At 42.9% G+C, this 18,393-nt stretch overlaps 1 protein-coding gene across 2 annotated transcripts in view; it reads right to left on the bottom strand.

The window, feature by feature from the left end:
- Positions 1–12,757, bottom strand: part of GPC6 (glypican 6) — a 970,469-nt gene extending 957,712 nt beyond the window's left edge. For both annotated transcript variants that reach the window (XM_042460070.1, XM_042460071.1), the window contains exon 1: positions 12,267–12,757. In XM_042460070.1, the coding sequence (XP_042316004.1) occupies positions 12,267–12,441 (175 nt within the window). In that variant the 5' untranslated portion in view covers positions 12,442–12,757. The remainder of the gene's footprint in view (positions 1–12,266) is intronic.
- Between the last annotated feature and the right edge of the window lie 5,636 nt (positions 12,758–18,393).

Genomic DNA, 18,393 nt, shown 5'->3' with positions numbered 1-18,393 from the left:
TTCCCATTGGGTAATTAAAAGCCTTTCTGTTTATGGGGAATTATTTCACATCCCACCCCCCAAAAAGATATTAGAAGGCAGTCCCATCTTCCCCCAGTGAACAAAAAAAAAAAAAGTCTACAACAGGGGTAGGCAACCTTTTTGAGCCGGGGGCCGGGTTGCTGTCCCTCAGACAACTGGGGGGCCGAAGCCAAAAAATAAATAATTAAATATTTATTTTAAAAAAAATTAAATATATAAATAAACTGGGACAAATGTAGGACAAAATTTTCAAATGGAAGACACTTTTTTTAAAAAAAATGGAGAACACGTGAAAAAATTTGCTGATTTAAAAAAAAAAGTTAGTATAAATGCATGTTTCTGAGGCTTCTATAGACAATTGCCCCACCAAAGGCCCCGGCGGCAATCGGCGGCAGGACTGGGCTGGGGCCGATCCCAAGGCCTTGCCGGGCCGCATCCGGCCCGCAGGCCGCAGGTTGCCTACCCCTGATCTAGTCTAATCTACATGAGGCTGAAAATGTATTGCAGCCCCATTGCTAGGCCTGTGCTGCTGATGCATGACATTTGCTGGCTCCCACATCACACCTTCACTTCTTCCTGCCCCTAAAGTCAAACACTGATTTCTCCTTGTTACCCAGGTTTTTGTTGTACTTTTATGTGTGATCTGCACTACAGTTTAGTTTCAGCTTTGATCTTGTACCAGGGTAAGCAGGGTGCAGGCAGGAGGCATGTTGATATTTTGTTGTTCCATAGGAACTACCTTCCCCCCTCCTCCCTTTCCTGTCTGGTAATATGAACACATAGGTATCACTACATAGCATTTTCCTCAGACAACTAGAGCTGGATAGGATGGGGGGAGTGAGAGTGTCTTCTCCAGCAAGGACAAATGGGTGTGGCAGATACAAAAGTGCTGATGCTTATGGGGGACCAGGGGTTGGCTGGCATGGTAAAGATCTGTTGTTGTTGCTGCCGCCACAACTACAACCATCCCCCTTCTTTTCAAAGCAAAATGAGGATTGCAGAGAATCTCTTTAGATGGAAGTAGGTCCCTCCAAAGTCAACAGGACATACTTCTTCACAGACACATATAGCATTGTACTGTATAAAAGCAGAGAGAATGCAGAGGAACATGTATAAGTAAGAAAGATGAGGTGGCGTTGAAAATACAAATAAACACATTGCAAACAGAGAATCTGACAAGATATTTGAGTCTGTGCATATGCAAATTGTGACAGAGTCACTAGGCAGACTTGATTTGCCAACAGCCAGTCGACATTCAAGTTGGCTCTAGGGGAGAGGCTGTTGTAGGAAGAGTGATTATAAAGGGGAGGAGTGAGTGATAGTTAACAGTTCAGTTGAGAGGCAGTTAAAGTCAGTTGGGCTTCAGTGCAGAGTTCCCTTAGCAGAATTCAGATCTCTGTTGAAGGAGAAAGGGTTCAGAGGCAGAAGGGAATAGTTTAGAGGCAGAAGGGGGCAGTTTAAGTTTAGAAGAATTTAGTGAAAGGAAAGTGAATAGTAAAGTATCTGCAATTGTTGATTCATTGTATATACTGTAACTATACCATCTATGAAACAATCTTAAATAAGGCTCAGAACAGACGATTCAAATGCACTGTGCTGGTGCCAATTTTAGGGTTAGGGACCGCGCACCAACCGCACAGTCCCTAACCCTAGTATGTGCCGGTGTTGCAATAATGGCAGCATCCCACGTATATGGGTGCCACCATTTTGATGTAACGAATGCATAGCATCCGCACGTTGTGGCATGTCCGTTACATCACAAGTGCGCCACTGGCACACTCACAATGGCAGAGCTAAAAGAACCCTTTTTTTTTGGGTTCTTTTTACTCCGGTGGGATGGCGCACCGTTTGTGGGCTGCGCCGTCTCTCCGGAGTAAAAACAGGTGCCTGCAGACCGCCGTTTCTTGGCGGTCTGTACTCCCCCTATGTTATATTCATCTACATGCTTGTGAGTAAAGTTAATGTTTGTTTGTTTCAAGTAAAGCTTCTGACTGAGCAAATTCATAACACTAGAAGCACAAGAAACATACCACAACAGATTTAAAATTTATAAGAGAAAGTGCATTAAGGGTGGATGTTGGGCAAGTATTATTCACAAGGAATCTTCACACATTCCTGAGGTGCAAAGGTATTCTCGAAGAACTGACAGGAAAAAGTCTTGTGATACAAATATGTAGGTATAAATATGAATAAAAATATTTCCTGGATCAGCACATGTAGGAGGAGTGTTTTTTTTAAAACTACTACTACATAGTCAAGACAATGCAGGACATCATACTAATAAGACACATGAGTGGTGTTCTTGGGATTGGTTCCATGCAGTGTGTGGGGGAAGTGGGGGAGCAGATTGCCATGGCCTCCAGAAGACTGTTTGGGTTGTGGTGTGACTGCAGCCATGCCAGAGGCCAAACAGAAGGTACTGGCCCCTCAGCAGCCTGGGCTGTTGGAGGGGGCAGTGGCACAGCTATAGTCACATTGGAGCACAAATGGAGGTCACTACCCCACTTTAGCAGCCTGGTTTGATTGAGGGGAGCAGTGCTATGGTCTCCAGAGGACTCTTTTTTGGTGTGCTGGGCAAGTGAGAAAAGGAGGCAACACCCTTTCTCACTTGCCCAGCACTTACGCCAGTCCAACAAGAGGTACCATCCCACTAGATGTACACCTCCACACACCCCTAGTGATGCCGCTGCTTGTGTGCATATTGCTGGCATGGCCCTTGCCCTGATTTTACACTTGAAACACAACCATGTGACTCACAAGGCAAGTTTGGACTAATAAAAACCTGACACAGCAAGTCAGGGCTGACCTGCCTGGATCCAAAATACTGTAAACTGAAGCAGATTCAAGAGAAGCTTAGAACTTGTTTTGTAGATTCTGCCTATGATACTGATGTTGGAATCTGTCACAGATGTTTCTCAAAGCACTCAGGGCTTAGCAGCTGACAGTGATACTCAAGAATAAAGATGACATCTTAACAAGGTAAGATTAAAACCCCACTGGCTTCTTACACTACACTCTTGCTGGTTAGACTGCAGCATAATACTACCTTCTAGTCATCTATAGCAGCAACATCTCTATCAGCTGGAGAGCAAGTCAACAGTTGGCCTATCTCTGAATACAGACAGTAAGGCTCCTGAGTTGTCAGTTCCTTGGTACTACATTGGGGTCTAAATGCTTGGTTCTATATAGGATAACTCAATTATTCAAATGGAGAAGCTGCTGAAGTAGGTAGTAATGGTAATCTGAAGTCTAATATTTCACTGAAAATATAACTTCACTATGTTGGAAATACGACCACTGATCCTTTAGTACTATAATGGTGTTTTAAGTACATGGCTTGTTATTTCAACTGAAAGCCTTAATGTAATTACACCAATCCTTACTTTACAAAGCAGAAACCAAGATTAATGTGTGTAGTGTGCTGCCCTTTGTTAAAAAAGCAAAATTAAATAAAAAAACATTTAAAGCAAGCTGAGAGTCGGGTGATCCTGCAGGGTCCACAGAGTCAGTCAAGAGAACAGCAGGTGATAATTTTAAAAACAAATCGCCCAGAAAAAGCTTTTATTGTTGATGACTTGTTATAAGACTTGCCATTTGCAAGTAATTGTACATTCAACCGAAACTGACCTTTTATGAGAGCCAAGTGGTAATATAAATGAAATTAATATATTCTTTATTGCAAACGTATAAAAAGAATGGCCAAGCTTTTAACACAGTGCTTGACCTCTTTGGTGTTTGAACATCACCAAGTCTCCAGAAGAGTATATAAGATATCCAAGGAAGCAAAAAAATGAGCACAGTGGCAGGAAAATGGCTCGAGCACATTAGCAGCAAATGATGCACAGACTCTTAACCTTCCCACTCCTTGATTAAAAATGTAACTGCAGCATAATACATGAGATACGAAGATTAGGACTGGGAGGAGCCCACAGTGCTGTTTGGAAAAAGGAAAAGAAACTCAAGGAGCATATAGCTGAAGCTGTTCATTGGCAAGTCCTATCACCATTTGCCAATGGTGATGGATCATTGAGAGTTTGCAACCCAGCTACATCTGCTGAGACATACATTCACCAACCTTGCACAAAGGACAAAGCTACCACTTGCAGAAACCATTGAGTTTGCTTCTGACCTAATGTGAACAACTTTTTGACAGTTATATAGATGTGATTTAATCTGGAATGGGGTGCAATGAATCTTGAAAAAGCTGCTGAATGCATTTTATGACACTATGAAAAGACAAGCTCACCCATACCCAGCTGTCACAACATAAATAATTAAGGTATGTTCACATCTATTTCAAAATAGTTTTGCATAGTTTTACTCAACCTTTCCAGTTTCCTTAATCACAGTCAATGTTAAAATTAATTCTGTGAGACTGAGAAAAGCAGCAGCCCTTCAATGCTAGTACTTCCATTTTGCATATAAGGTTATGCTTGAGCATGTGCATGCATTTCTTCAAGGTTAAAGTTAGGCTTCATTGAAAAGGGGAGTTATACAGTGGGAAACTTTATCCTCTTAATACAGAGGCTTATAGGACCTGTCAAAGCATCCTCTTTTTTGGATGTTGCAGCAGAGGAAAGTACGGACTAGAGATGCACCTCTTCATATCCTCTGTCATTGCTAGATGAGATTTCTGTGCAGTTCCCAATGTCTTTGAATGCTTTGGAATGTATATCTGTGCAAATATGTGAGGTTCTCTGTGCAGAAATACACATTTTTGGTATAGAAAAAGACAAGGTTTTATATGCAGAAGACTCATTTCTGTGCCAAGAAAAGACATGTATTTCTGTGATGGTGACTACTTCTTGAAGTGCAGAGAATCTCTCCATAGTATCACAACTGCATGCATCCTTCTCAATAGGGTTTCTTGAGTATCAGGAAAGGCCTTTCTCCACTGAGAAATGAACAGCAAAATAATATTCTTTTCACCCCTGGTATGGATTGTGCTTATGTGACTTTTTGCTATAACATCTGAAGCAGCTTTCCATTTTCAGCACTCTTAATTGTGAAATATTATCTTCTATATGGCTGACAATAAATTAAGGTTGCAATTTAACCTCTGAAATTCTAGTAATAAATTTAACTCATAACTTTCAGGTTACTTTCATTTTTAAAAAAAAAAAATAGAAGGATTTGCCTTCTGGTCCATCTAGCTCAGTATTTGTTTTATGAGTTATTCGGAAATCCTGTGTTATGAGACAGCTATATAAAGAGACAGTAAGTAAATAAAATAATGTATACTGCAACTAGTGGTAGCTTTCCAAGGATTCAGGCAGAGGTTTGGGATTTTCTTCCCTTCTCCCAGCACTATCTTGAAATACTAGGGACAGAATCTGGAAATGCACTCTTTCTTTTAGTCACAAGTGTCTGCCCCCTCCTTTTTGATTCAGTAGATTGCCTAAAAGTAGCAAGATTCTCATCCTTTTTATCTCTGAGAAGGTCCCAGCATTGCAATAGTAACTCTGGTTCCGGACAGTCAAAGAGCACATCCAGGACTGATTGAAAACCCTCACATTTTGTTCCTGTTCTTTCAGATTTTATTTTGTTGTGTGTCTCAAGTAGTTTCTGATTTATGGTGACCCTAAGGCGAACTTATTATGAGGTTTTCTTGGCTGAATTTGTTCATGGGGTTTTGCTCTTGCCTTCCTCTGGGGATGAGAGAGTGTGACATTCCCAAGGTCACCCAATGGGTTTCCATGGCCAAGCAAGGATTTGAACTCTTCTCTCCTAGTCCAATGCTGAAACCACTATATCACACATCCATCTGATTTCATATTGGTTTAAAATAAACTAACCTGGGAAACTGATATAAAAAATCTCTCACTGAACTCGGAGCTGACTGAAAATATTCTGGGATAAACAGAAGGTATATGGATCTCCAAAATAAAATTAGAAAGAACAAGAGCAAAATCTGGGACTTTCTGGTCTTTCAGTCAGTGTAGATGCACCCAAACCATCATTTCCAACATGTTCTTAAATGAAAGAATTACAATATACCAGTTCTATAATCCTCAAATGGGGTGAGAGAATGAACATATGGAAGACTAATATTTTACACATAGTTTGATTTAATTTTGGAGTTAATGTTCTGTGGATCAATGATGCACGGAAGGATAACATTCTAAGTTACATGGATACAGCAGCCTTATTTTAGCAATCCACTCCATCACCTATGCAGGCAAAAGTCCCCCTTCCCCAGTGCTGCGTGTGTGCGGCCAGCCTATAGCCCCCATATAATGGAAATGTTGCCAGTACATCCAATACTCTAAAGAAATTTGCAACACAGCACATTCTCTGTGTATGCAAATCCCCAAACAGATTTAGATGTATGTGTTCTGTTTCAAAATTTGCTAGCTGGTGCATAAAAAAGTTACACTTAGCAATTTAACACCCATATAATGAAATGACAAAGTAGTAGCTTATTGTCACATGACTGCTGTGTTTTCTGAACAATATTCTGAGAAAGAAAAATAGTATTACAAACACAAAACAGATGACTAATCACACTAGTATCACTGTGGGTTTTTTGGGGGGAGGTGAGGTAATCTACGATAGGAGTATTTTGAACATCTGGACATAAATGGTCAAATACGATGCAAGTGTTTATGCAAAAGAATGAGTTCAGTTCACAGACTTCATGGAAACTAAACGGATTTTATGGGAAAGAGCCATATCATTGGTGCTGAAATTTGGATGGCAGTAAGATATATCCTTGATAGGACAGACTCTCATTCGCAAGACAGGGATGATAAGAATCACACTCTAGCAACAGTTGAAGGATGAGACATTCTCTGTTATAGTTTTTACATGAAAACCAATGGCATGTACCAAACATGCCTTTATTTCAGGAAAACACTGGAAATCTTAAACAATATTTGTGAAAGACTGATCCACAAAAATTGAACCGATCCTTCTCAGCTCATTTCTACACAACATTGTCCTCAGCCCATTTCTACCCTATGTATCAAAGGTATCAATTAATCTGTTCAATCACTAAACTCTGAATATGCCCACAGAACTTTATATTCAATGAAAATAAAAAAAAATTACCACCTAATACTGAATCTTAGTCAAGGTCTTTTGAAATCCAGTACATCATTTCATATGCAAAATACGACTGAAATAAGTTGATTTATATATGCCCTGTATAAGAACCAACAGAAATCAGACCCAAAATACATTTTCATTAATTGCTTAGGTTGGTTACAGTAGTTTCTTGGGGATGGTGACTACATGAATATCACAACACTGCATGCCATTACATCTTTCCAAATTTAGTTTTGCTTCAAACAAAGCACCCACAGAAGAGAATGCTGGCAAATACATTCCCTTAAAATAACCCAGTCCCTCTGTCAGATGCGTATACAGTACTATTAAAGTAAACCATTGCAATAAAGTGACATCAGCTTAAATTAAACTCACAGAACAACAGTCAGGGAAGCTTTCTAAAATAGTGAACAATGATACACCTGGATCCCCCCCCCCTTTTTTTTCATATTCTAGACACATCAAATGGAGAGACGATGGCACTCAAGTATTAAAGCAAAGATGAAGGGTAATATTGGGCTCAAGAATGACTGATACAGTTATTTAAAACAAAGATTAATTATTAGTTTCCTCATCAGTTACATCTGCTACTTTGTTAATACTGAAAGCATCTCCTTCTCTCTGTGTTTACAGTGTTGCACTTAGAGCCATCTACAACTGGAGAACAAACACAAAAGCACCCACAAACCCAAAAACTTTCCAATGAAAGCTGGAGAGTAGCACCTGAGCCATTCAAACTGTAATCGTTGGCCTTTAAAAAAAGGCAGAAGAAAAACAGACATCATCCATCACTGACCTAAAATGAAATCACAGTCAGTCCAGAGAAAACTTGACTTAAAAACCCAGAGGCTCTTGGGCTGAGTCAGAGAAGGGCTCTCATGTAATTGATTAACAACTTGAGGGGAAATTTCAAGCAGCCACTGCGAGCCATTTGAAATTACTACAAGAAGGACTCTTCCCTTCTATTTCTTACTTTTCTTCCTGGTCTCAAAAATCTCAGTATGTCTTAAGATGGGACTATTCTCTTCTTGCTTAGCTGATTTCTTCCTTCTTCCTACTAAGCAACATTGTTAGGTTCATGCTTTTCCCAATAAAAAAACCATCTAACCTAAACTAGCTTTCCATCTTCTGCCTGCTCTCTCAACCACAAGTGGTACAAAGCAGTTGATGCAAAAGCCTCATTTACACCTAACCCAGTGTGCCATGGCTGCAGTTGCCCTTGCCCTATAGCAACTTTCACACTGCTTCAGATAAAGGCTCTTCTGCCCCTGTGACCAAAGGTGGACCATTCAGTTAGGAAGAATGGCTGGTACACACCTTATTAAGGAGACTAGTGGAAGTTGTGGGCTGAGTTACCCGTTCCAGCTCTGAAAAGAATCAAAACTCATGATCAGGAAAGCGAAATTTGTTCCCCTTTGTAATGCCCCTTAACCACCTGGCCATAATAATGATCTAGACAGCTAGCAAGGAACTGACAAATGGAATTTTCACCTTGTCCTGTTTTTAATGGGCAAAGTTGAGAGCATTGTGTGAACATATTTCCACAACTATTTCAGCTTGTTGCAGCAATGCTTTCCAGTCAATCCTGACTTTAAGTCATATCGATGTAAATCAGAGATAGGGAACATACTACTAGACCACAACTCCCACCTGCCCTAGTGAGGAAAGCCAAAGGTGTGGACTGATGATCAAAAGATCTCAACTGGGCTGTTGGTTTCCCATCCCTGGCTGTGTTGGCTAGGATAATGGGACCTGCAGTCTTAAAAATACTCTTCCAAGCTCTGTCCCCACCCAGAGCTTGTACATATGAACAATAGTATCATGTAGAAAAACTGTGGCTGAGCTAGTGCGCCATAAGTGGCCAACTCAGTATTTGCAAAATACAATTTCTACTGTTTCTTTCTTTCCTGGAAACTTGCTGCAGACAAACAGCCAAAAGCTCATGGACTGATAATACCAACCCATGGACCATCACTTTGAGATGCACTGGTGTGTGTGTGTGTGTGTGTGTGTGTGTATGTATATATGTGTGTGTGTGTGTGTGTGTATATATATGTGTGTGTGTGTGTGTGTGTGTGTGTGTGTGTATATACAGTATATATATATATATATAGTATCTTTATTCAACATCTGTAATTCATACATTTTAAAATAAACATTACTACTTGTTACATATATTTGCATCTTCAAGTATTCTTACAAGTCCGTATACATTGTCATGTTGTGGTTTTCTATAGTTAATCACCCCTCCCTCCCACCTTATTTAATGTACTGTTTATTTTGTTTAGGTTTTGTTGAAGCCAAAACAGTTCATTATTCTTTCTATAACACTTACTATTCTTTCTTTGATCGTGTTTTATCACAAAATGTCAGAGAAGCACTGCTTTAAATAAATGCAAAGTACAAGTCAGATACTGTGCTATAGGACTGTGGCTTTTCTGGGAGTCAGACGCATCAAGTATTGACCATAGGGACATCCCTATGGTCAATAAATGGATTTATTTAAACTATTTGTTAGGATCATCTGGCCCTGAAACAGAGCTTAAAGGAGCCAAACTAGATATGAAGCAAGCTGCATGAATGCAGTGAGTTTTCACATTTCTAAAAATGTGAACAGCAGCTATGGAGGCATGGGGCTAAATACCATCAGGATCAAAGTGTGAGGGAGCAGTTTAACCACCCTCTTCTCCCAGAATGATAGTCCTGTGAAAAGAAAGTAATGCTCACCCCCAGCCAAGCTGGTATTTGCAGCAAAAGGAAACTTCCATGATCCCAATACTTATAACACCTACTGACTTTTTAAAAATACGAACATCCATTGTATTTATATCACTAATATTTCATCAAGCTCAGTCCCAAAAGTTAAGAGACAGCCAGCAACTGCACTTGTGTCCCCTCAAAATCAAGAAAGCTAAACCCAATCATGCAGGAATCCCCATTCACATTAAACCTAGAAATTTGTTTCTGTTTTCTGAATTGACCCATTATTATGATGATAGTGATGATGATTATGGTGTTCTGAAAATGATTAATATACCCCAGTAAACAGCCAGCTATCCATATTAATTGTGTTACTCAGCCCCAAACGGAGGGAGGAGAGGAGCAAGTGAAACTTGACGTGCATCGAGTTTGACTATTAAAGAGTCCTTTTGGTGGATGACTTAATTCAGTGCTGGAAACTGACAGGCAGCAAGTTTCACTCTGCTAGACTGGAACAACTATTCCTTGTCCTTTTACACACTCTCCCTCACACATACACATAGCTTTTTTCCCTCTCTCTTGACCATACTTTCTTCTACTTAATTCCCACATATTGAACTTATGCTAAGGCTATAACCACTCCCCCTCAAAAATAATCTGGAGCCTTTCAGATGGGTGGGATGACAATTCCATCATTCTGAGCCATGGCTGGGAGAGAATTATGGGCCCTGTAGTTCCATGATGGGAATAGGCGGCTGGACAATGCTAGACTATAGCAACCATATACACAGGCACAGGCTAAAGATAAGTTGTGCTCTTGTGTGTGATAACCATTAGCAAATGGGCTTGCTTTTCTGGGGCGCCAGCACTTTAACCATTTTTTGGATGGAAGCACATAGATCCCAGTGTGCAAAAGTCCAACGAGAATTATTTTGGGCCACGATGGTGCAAAGGAAAAGGGAAAAAAGTTGTCATATCCAAAGATTATGATGTTGAAATGGTGGGTGTGCATGGAGAGGGGTGGCTCCATTGCAATTGCCACTACATCCTTCCATTCTCAGGTGTACAGCGTTGTCTATTCCTTTTCCTCAGGTGAAGCAAACCTTTCTTTCATCCTTTCCAGGTGCTCCACCAGACAGACAGCAAGAATCCCACACGAAGCAGAGCACACTCTACTGGCAAAAGGCAACCACTATCACACACATACACACAAAGCTTGCCAGCTAATATGTCCACACACATATGCACACCTTCAAACACACACTGAGGAAATGCCACAGCAGCCCTGACAAACTGGAGCTTCTTCCTTCACTGCATCTTTTCAAAACCAAAAAGTTAGACATGGAATTTATTCCAGAGCGGAAGCCAACCTGGCTTTTGTGTTTTTGTTTTCCCATCCAAGCCACCCTCCTCCCAGCCAAGATTGGAAGCCAGTTCCCTCCCAGGGACTAGAAACTTGCTTCTTAGGAACCAGCTCCCACCTTCATCCCTCTGCGTTTGTCCCAAAAGAGAAAAGAGTGCATCTCTTGGCCAAACTCTCCATCTCCTCCTTGGTTCTTCCTCTCCCTAGAGATCTATTTAGAATGATCTTCTCTTAGGCACAATGAAGCCATTCATAGCCTTCGGCTTCCCAAGCAGCGCTCCTTTTCCCTGGAAAGGGAAGGAAAGATCCAGGCAAGGCGAAGGGGGCTGCTGCGTCCAAAGGGCAGAAATAACCCGGGTTGACACCGCTTTAGTCGCCATGGGCACCAGAGCGGGGTTTGGAGCTTGGAAATCGTCAAGTTTCTAATCCCTGGCCGAGAGGGGAGAGGACGGCTTGGAGGGAAAGAGCAGGCGGTCTCTTTTTCGGTCTGGAGCCAAAAGGATGGACGTCTTTGGTGCCAAACTTTGGTTTTGAAAGGATGCGGTGGAGGGAGCCCCGGTTTAGAAGAACTGCGATGCGATTTCCTCGGTGTATATACGTGTGTGTGTGTATATATTACACACACACACACACACACACACACACATATATATATATATCACTTTTATTCCGCCTTTCTCCCAAAAAGGGACCCAGGGCGGCTCAGAAGATAAAAAAACACTTTAAATATATTCACTACACATGCACACTCACACATGTGTCTGTATGTGTGTAAATGTGTGTGTGTGTGTGTGTGTGTGTGTATATATATATAAGTGGCACCAGAGCTCCTCTGTGTATATGTGTGCACATGTGTGTGTTGATATCTATCTATCTATCTATCTATATAACACACACACACACATATATATATATATATATCTCGGAGCTCTGGTGCCACAACAAACTGCCATAGCCATGGCAGTCCAAAGTGGTGTCAACTCGGATTATGGCTGCAGTGCGGACGCAGAGGGAAGCGAAGGCGATGCCCCCGAGATGCCCGGTCAATGGGCCTTCGCAACTCTCTCTCACACACACACACAGAAACACAAACACAGAGATACACACCCACCCACCCCCCTTGTGGCCTCCTTACCTGCGATCTCCTGGAAGGGGACGCTGGCCAGGCTGAAGCCCTTGGCCCGGTATGCCTCCCGCACCTCGCCGCAGCCCCTCGCCTTCACCTCCGCCGCCTCTGCCTCCGGGGCGCCCAGCCAGAGCCAAAGCCCCAGGAGCAGCACCGGCGCCCGGAGCAGCCCCGCAGGAGCCATGGCCCCCTCCTCCCCAAAAAGCCAGAGGGAGGCAGGGAGAGACGACCAACACACGAGCCTTCCCTTCAATCCCCCATCGCCCCAAAAGAGAGACCGAGAACCCCTCCAAGTTGGTCCCCGAAAGGCGCCTCAGCCAAATCCAATCCCTAATAGACTCCTCCAAGGCGGCTTCTTCTTCTTCTCCTCCTCCTCCTTCTTCGAAAAGGGAAAACCAACCGAACCAAGCTTCTTCAGTGCCAAGCGGAAAGCCCTCAGCCCCGTTGGGCAAGAGCCCGGGCAAACTTTGAGGAGAGGGAAGAGGGGGAGGAGGAGGAGGAGGAGGAGGAGAAAAAGGCAGCAGCAGCAGTAGAAGCAGCCAGCCTCCTCTTCTCCCTCCCCTTCTCCTTCTCCCTCTTCTTCCTCTTTTGCTGCTCCTGTGAAACTCCAGAGAGAAGAGAGAGAGACGGAGGGTGGGTTTGGAGGCAGCGCTGGAGCCGGGGAAGCCCCCCAGGTGCTGCTGCTGTCAGCCCCCGCAGCGTCTGAGGAGGAGGAGGAGGAAGGGGCGAGCAGGGAAGCGCTGCCCGGCTTCTCCTCCTTCTCTTTCGGGGAGGAGGCAGGGAGGAGGGTTGGCGGCAGACATGAAGGAGGAAGGGCAGCCCTCCCGAGCCAGCCAGGCAGCCCCTGCTTCCTCCGGCCCTGAAGAGGAGGGAAGGCAGCGCCAGGCAGGAGGAGGAGAGCCAGGCAGGCAGCGAGGAAACCTGCTCCCCATTGCCTCGCCGAGGGACTGGAGAGCAGCAGCAGCAGCAAGGAAAACCAGGGATGGATTGGACTAGCTACACAAACACACACAAACACACACAGCCCTTGGTAGCTAGCCTCTTCACCCTTTCTGGTTTCCTTTGAATATATATTTGGGGTGTGCAATGTGGTGTTCGTGTGTTCGTTCGTTCCTTAAACCCAGGCCCTAAGTCCCCTGACACACACACACAACTCCACACCCAATGCCCCTTCCTCCTCCACAGGTCATTTGGGCCAAATGACCTGTGGAGGAGGAAGGGGATTTTGGGTGTGGTGTGTGTGTGTCAGGGGACTTTAGGGCCTGGGTTTAAGGAACACACACACCCCTGTTCCATAGCAGGGTGACTACCAGGTGTCCTCCCCAAGGAAGACGACGAGGCATCGCAAAAATGGAGGGAAACAATAATGGAAAGCCTGGTCCCCTCAAAGGGCTCCAAGGAGTGTGATGTTTATGCTCCTTAGTCCTGCACAGAATATGGAGGGCAGTCCAGGAAAAGGGAGGGGGGGACACCCAGTCAAAGCTCAGAGCACCCACAGAAATGTCAAGCCAACTTCTTAGTCGTGCTTCAAAATAGAGGACGTTTTGGGGGTTCCTCCTGGACTGAAAGTCAAAATGTGGGGAAGGTCTTGGAAAAAGAGGATGTGTCTGGTCACTCTGCTCCCCCCCTCCCCCAGAAACCGCCTTACTTGGGATGGTGGCCCAAGGTAGGGCAACCACTGGCATCCCCCTTTGCCAGGACACAGCCTGCTTTTTTTTCCAGCTTTCTGTCCAGGAGGAATTCCAAAACGTCCTCCATTATGAGCCTGACTAAGAAGCAGTGGCATCCCTAGGGTTAGAATGGTAGAAGCGTAGCGCTGCAAGAGACCACAAGGGCCATCCAGTCCAACCCCCTGCCATGCAGGAACTCTAAAGCAAAGCATCCCCGACAGATGGCCTTCCAGCCTCTGCTTAAAGACCTCCAAAGAAGGAGATTCCACTACACTCCAAGGAAGTGTGTTCCACTTTGGAACAGCCCTTACTGTCAGGAAGTTCTTCCTAATGTTGAGGTGGAATCTCTTTTCCTGTAGCTTGCATCCATTGTTCTGGGTCCTGTTCTCTGGAGCAGCAGAAAACAAGCTTGCTCCCTCCTCAATGTGACATCCCTTCAAATATTTAAACAGGTCTAACATACTGGGTTGGTGTCACCCAGTGAAGTAACTCATGGTGTCACCCCCCCCTCTATTGACCTCCTCCCATTTCACATTATATAGAATTATCAGTAATGCTTTTTTGTTCTAATGTTACTCATAAATCACAAGTACCGTATACCACTCAATGTAATGCTAATCATTCTGACTTAAACAACCAGCAAATTTAATAATAATAATAATAATAATAATAATAATAATAATTTGTATTCATATTTCCCACTTCTTCGAATGATTGAAGCGGGATTACATCATTAAAAATACGTTACTAATACAGATTGTACCTTCAGACTCCAATATCATACACACAACCTAAATGTATTTACATATACAGAGTGAAGATTTGATTAAAATGTGACATTGTTAAAGAAAATTTTAAAAGAATAAAAATTTCATTTTTTTAAAAAAATAAAAATTTGAAATTTAAATTTTTAATTTTGAAAAATTCCAGGACCACTCGTCTCTCCTCTCATTGAGCTCCCCCTCCCCACTCTCTTAAAGCATTTTAAAGGAAAACAAACAAATGCCACAGCCTGTTTCTGCCAAAATGTAGGTGTTTGAGGAGCAGTGGTGTCACTCCCTTTAGGGTGTCACCTGGTGCAGCCCGCACCACTGTTAAGAAGCATGTGTTTATATTATAGGAGTGTCTTGAGCTTTTGTTTTGTAATGGCCTGAATTTTTCTTGAACACTCTCCATTTTGTGGTGCCTTGTCTTCCTTTGTGGTTATGACATCTGGTCACATGAAGAAGAGGGCACAGCTCTGGTGCCCTTCACCAGTTGTGTCAGAGAGAGGCATTCAGCAGGTGTGACTGGTCTCCTGGAAGCTTCCCCTGCCCAAATCCTCCCTTGCACACAGTTGTCAAAATTACAGGAACCCACTTCTTCAGTATTACCCCAAACTGTTCTGGCTCCTTCCTATAAAATCCTGGGATTTTTATTTTGTGGTGGCACCACACCTCTCTGACAGAAAAGCTAAATAGCTCACAAAGCTGCAATTGCTGGAGTTTCATAGCATTGCACCATAGCAGTCAAGGCAGTGTCAAGCTGCATTAATTCTGCAGCACAGATGAAGAAGATCAACTCATTCGAGCTGTGGTCCTAGAGAAGAGTGCTGAGGATACTGTGGACAGCCGAAAAGACAAACAAGTGGGCCCTTGGACAGATCATGCCTGAAATCTCCTTGGAGACCAGGATAACTCAATTGAGACTGTTGTACTTTGGCCACATCCTGAGAAGGCATGGATACTTTGGAGAGACAATGATACAAGGTAGGAGGCAGAAGAAAGAGAGCAAGACCTCATCCCAGGGGAATAGAATCAATTGGGGAAGTCACAGTCCTGAGTCTGCAGGATCTGAACAAAGCAGTGGATGATGGGTCTTGGAGATGCCTGTTACCAAGTTTGGTTTAATATAAATTTTGGGTGCCTGACTGACCCCATTGCAAGCCGCCATTATCCTAAAAGCGAGCTGACCATGTAGCCAGCCAGCATTGTTGGATATGGTTATAGGAAAAGGGAGATTTAAACCTTAAGCAAGCAGTTTTGGGAGTTGCCCTACAAGTTTTGCAGGCAGCCCAAAGAGAAGAGGACAAAGGAAGCAGCCTCTCTCTCAATGAGCGAGTGATTGAATTAACAGCTCTGCCATCTAGATATTTGTCTTCCCTTGAAAAGTGCCAGACCTCTTCTTTGTGTATCCATTGTGTAAGTTTCAGCTTAGACAAAAGATAGCCATCAAGATCTTTGTTCGCCAGGTAGCCATAGCCTCAGGATATGTTTCACAGTATAAATAGGACCTAGATTCCAGCCCTCATCCGGCTTGTTGAGCTTTGAGTTCCAAACCTGAAACTGGGCTTGTCAAGCTGTTGTTCCTTGCCTGAGTTCCTTGTTTGTAGAGCATCTTGCTCCGAGCTTGCGATCCTCGAGCCTTGGGCTCCGCTGAAATCACTCGAGCTAAGCCAAAGCTCACTGTCTCTCAGGCCTCTAGTTAGCTTTGTCCGCAGGAACTCAGCTCCTAGCCACCGCGGTCGCCGCTTCCTTTCCCATTCTCACGGCCGTGCCTCACCATCCACCATTCCTCAATCCATTGCTTTGGAGAAGACTCCTAAGGTAATTATCCCAACGGTGCTTCTATCCTTTCTCCTTTACTCCCAAACTCACCCCTCCCTTGCTATAGCATTGAATGTGTGTGTGTGCGTGTGTGATCCCTTTTTTTGTTGTGGCTTAAATAAATGTTTTATATTTTTATTGCAACTCATTGGCATTCGAGTCCCTGTCTCTTGGGGTTGGACTAGATGACCTCTGGTATACACATAGGGGCCCGACCCCGCTGCGTGCGTTGTTAGGACACGCCTCTCGTAAATTCCCCTAATTCGATCCTTACTAACATGTCTCATTCACAGGATCACAATACGTCAGGGTTGACTTAAAGGCAGTTAACAACAATAAGATGTAACCTCAGTTATGAGGTGCCCAAGTGGTAGGGTTGGCTTGTAGGGCAGTGAGTAGGGCAGAAGGTGAACTCAGAATTTCAAGATGAGGTGCCTCTTGCCCACCCACCCCCCGGGTCATAAGCTGCCAATGGACATAGCCCTTGCTTCCTCAACTATCCACCCACCACTATTCCATGCTTTGCAACTTCTGCATTCTGATACAGTAGAGCAAAACAAATACTTGCCAATCTTTAGTTTAAATAAATAAATAAAACTTTCACAGGTGCAGTTTCACACGACAAACATGTTTTCATCCTAGTACTACGGGCAGAGATGTAGCTGCTGGGAGGAAAATGAGGACATTAACACCCAATAAGAATTCTGCTATAGATCTACAAAAAGGCACCTATACCACACACCTAAGCACCACTGTGTGTTTGGTGGGATTTTGATTGGATTTTTTGAGAAGAATCTTGGACTGACAAGAAAGTTTGGGCTTTATTCAGCACAAAGTTTTCTCCTGGTCATTTTGCACCAAAAACAGCATTTTCTATGCAGAAAATATTAATTCTACACAAAAATATTTCCTACAAATGAGGTAAGTGGGGATTTAGTATGTGAAAAATTGACACATGCTAGATTTTCACCAAAAACAATATTTTCTGTTCAGGAAGCAGAATTTTTCTGCACTGAAAATACTATTACTATTACAAAGTTCTTTCTGTGCAAAATAACCATATGAGAATTTTGAGCGCAACAAGTCATGGATTGCAAATAGACACCAAAAAACAAACAAACAAACCCAAAAATGGTTTTCAAAGACTTCTTTGCAGCAGGAAGAAAATTGTTAAAAATATTTTTTGTTTCCTTTGAGTAATTAGTTCCCTATAAAGTGCAAAAGACAATTGTGCCATTTTGTTGGAGGGAGGAAAGGAAGAGTTTCAATTGTTTATTTGTAGTCAGTATAATCAAATCATATGGTGCACAGTTTCATAATTTCAATGTTGAGGAATCCAAATATATCTGAACAAATATGAAGTGATTGAATCAAACAACAGTTATTTGTGCTATTCCATTTTATATATTACAGAAATAAGACGACATGAAATGGGCAGGGGTTCCTTCTAAAGTCAAAATGAACAAAATGAACAAAATAAAAGTTGGATTTTAAGAACAATGCTTCACTAATTCCCAGTGGATAGCAATGCATCAATTAGAGCATCATAGTCAGATTTACAAAGTTCATTCAGTGTGCCACTGTTAGAAACTGATGACACACTGGGCATTTTTTATGGACGGCTCCTCATGGAAGCAATTAGGAGGCAATTTGCTACTGTGTATGTGTTGTGTGTCTTCAAGTTGTTTACAACTTATGGCAACACTAAGGCTTACCTATCATAGGGTTTTCTTGTATTCTGCAGCAATTTTTCCTAGTAAAAAAGACGGAAGTGTGTGTGCATGTTCATTTGTGTAGGTGTGTGTATGTGGGGTGGGGAGGATTACTAGTTGAAGACATCTTGTGAACCCCTTGTAAAATTAAATGAAGGAAGCAGGATGA

Source organism: Sceloporus undulatus, chromosome 3 (assembly GCF_019175285.1).
Source record: "Sceloporus undulatus isolate JIND9_A2432 ecotype Alabama chromosome 3, SceUnd_v1.1, whole genome shotgun sequence".
In the NCBI taxonomy this organism is placed as follows: Eukaryota; Metazoa; Chordata; class Lepidosauria; order Squamata; family Phrynosomatidae; genus Sceloporus; species Sceloporus undulatus.
This window is presented reverse-complemented; position numbering and strand designations above follow the sequence as displayed.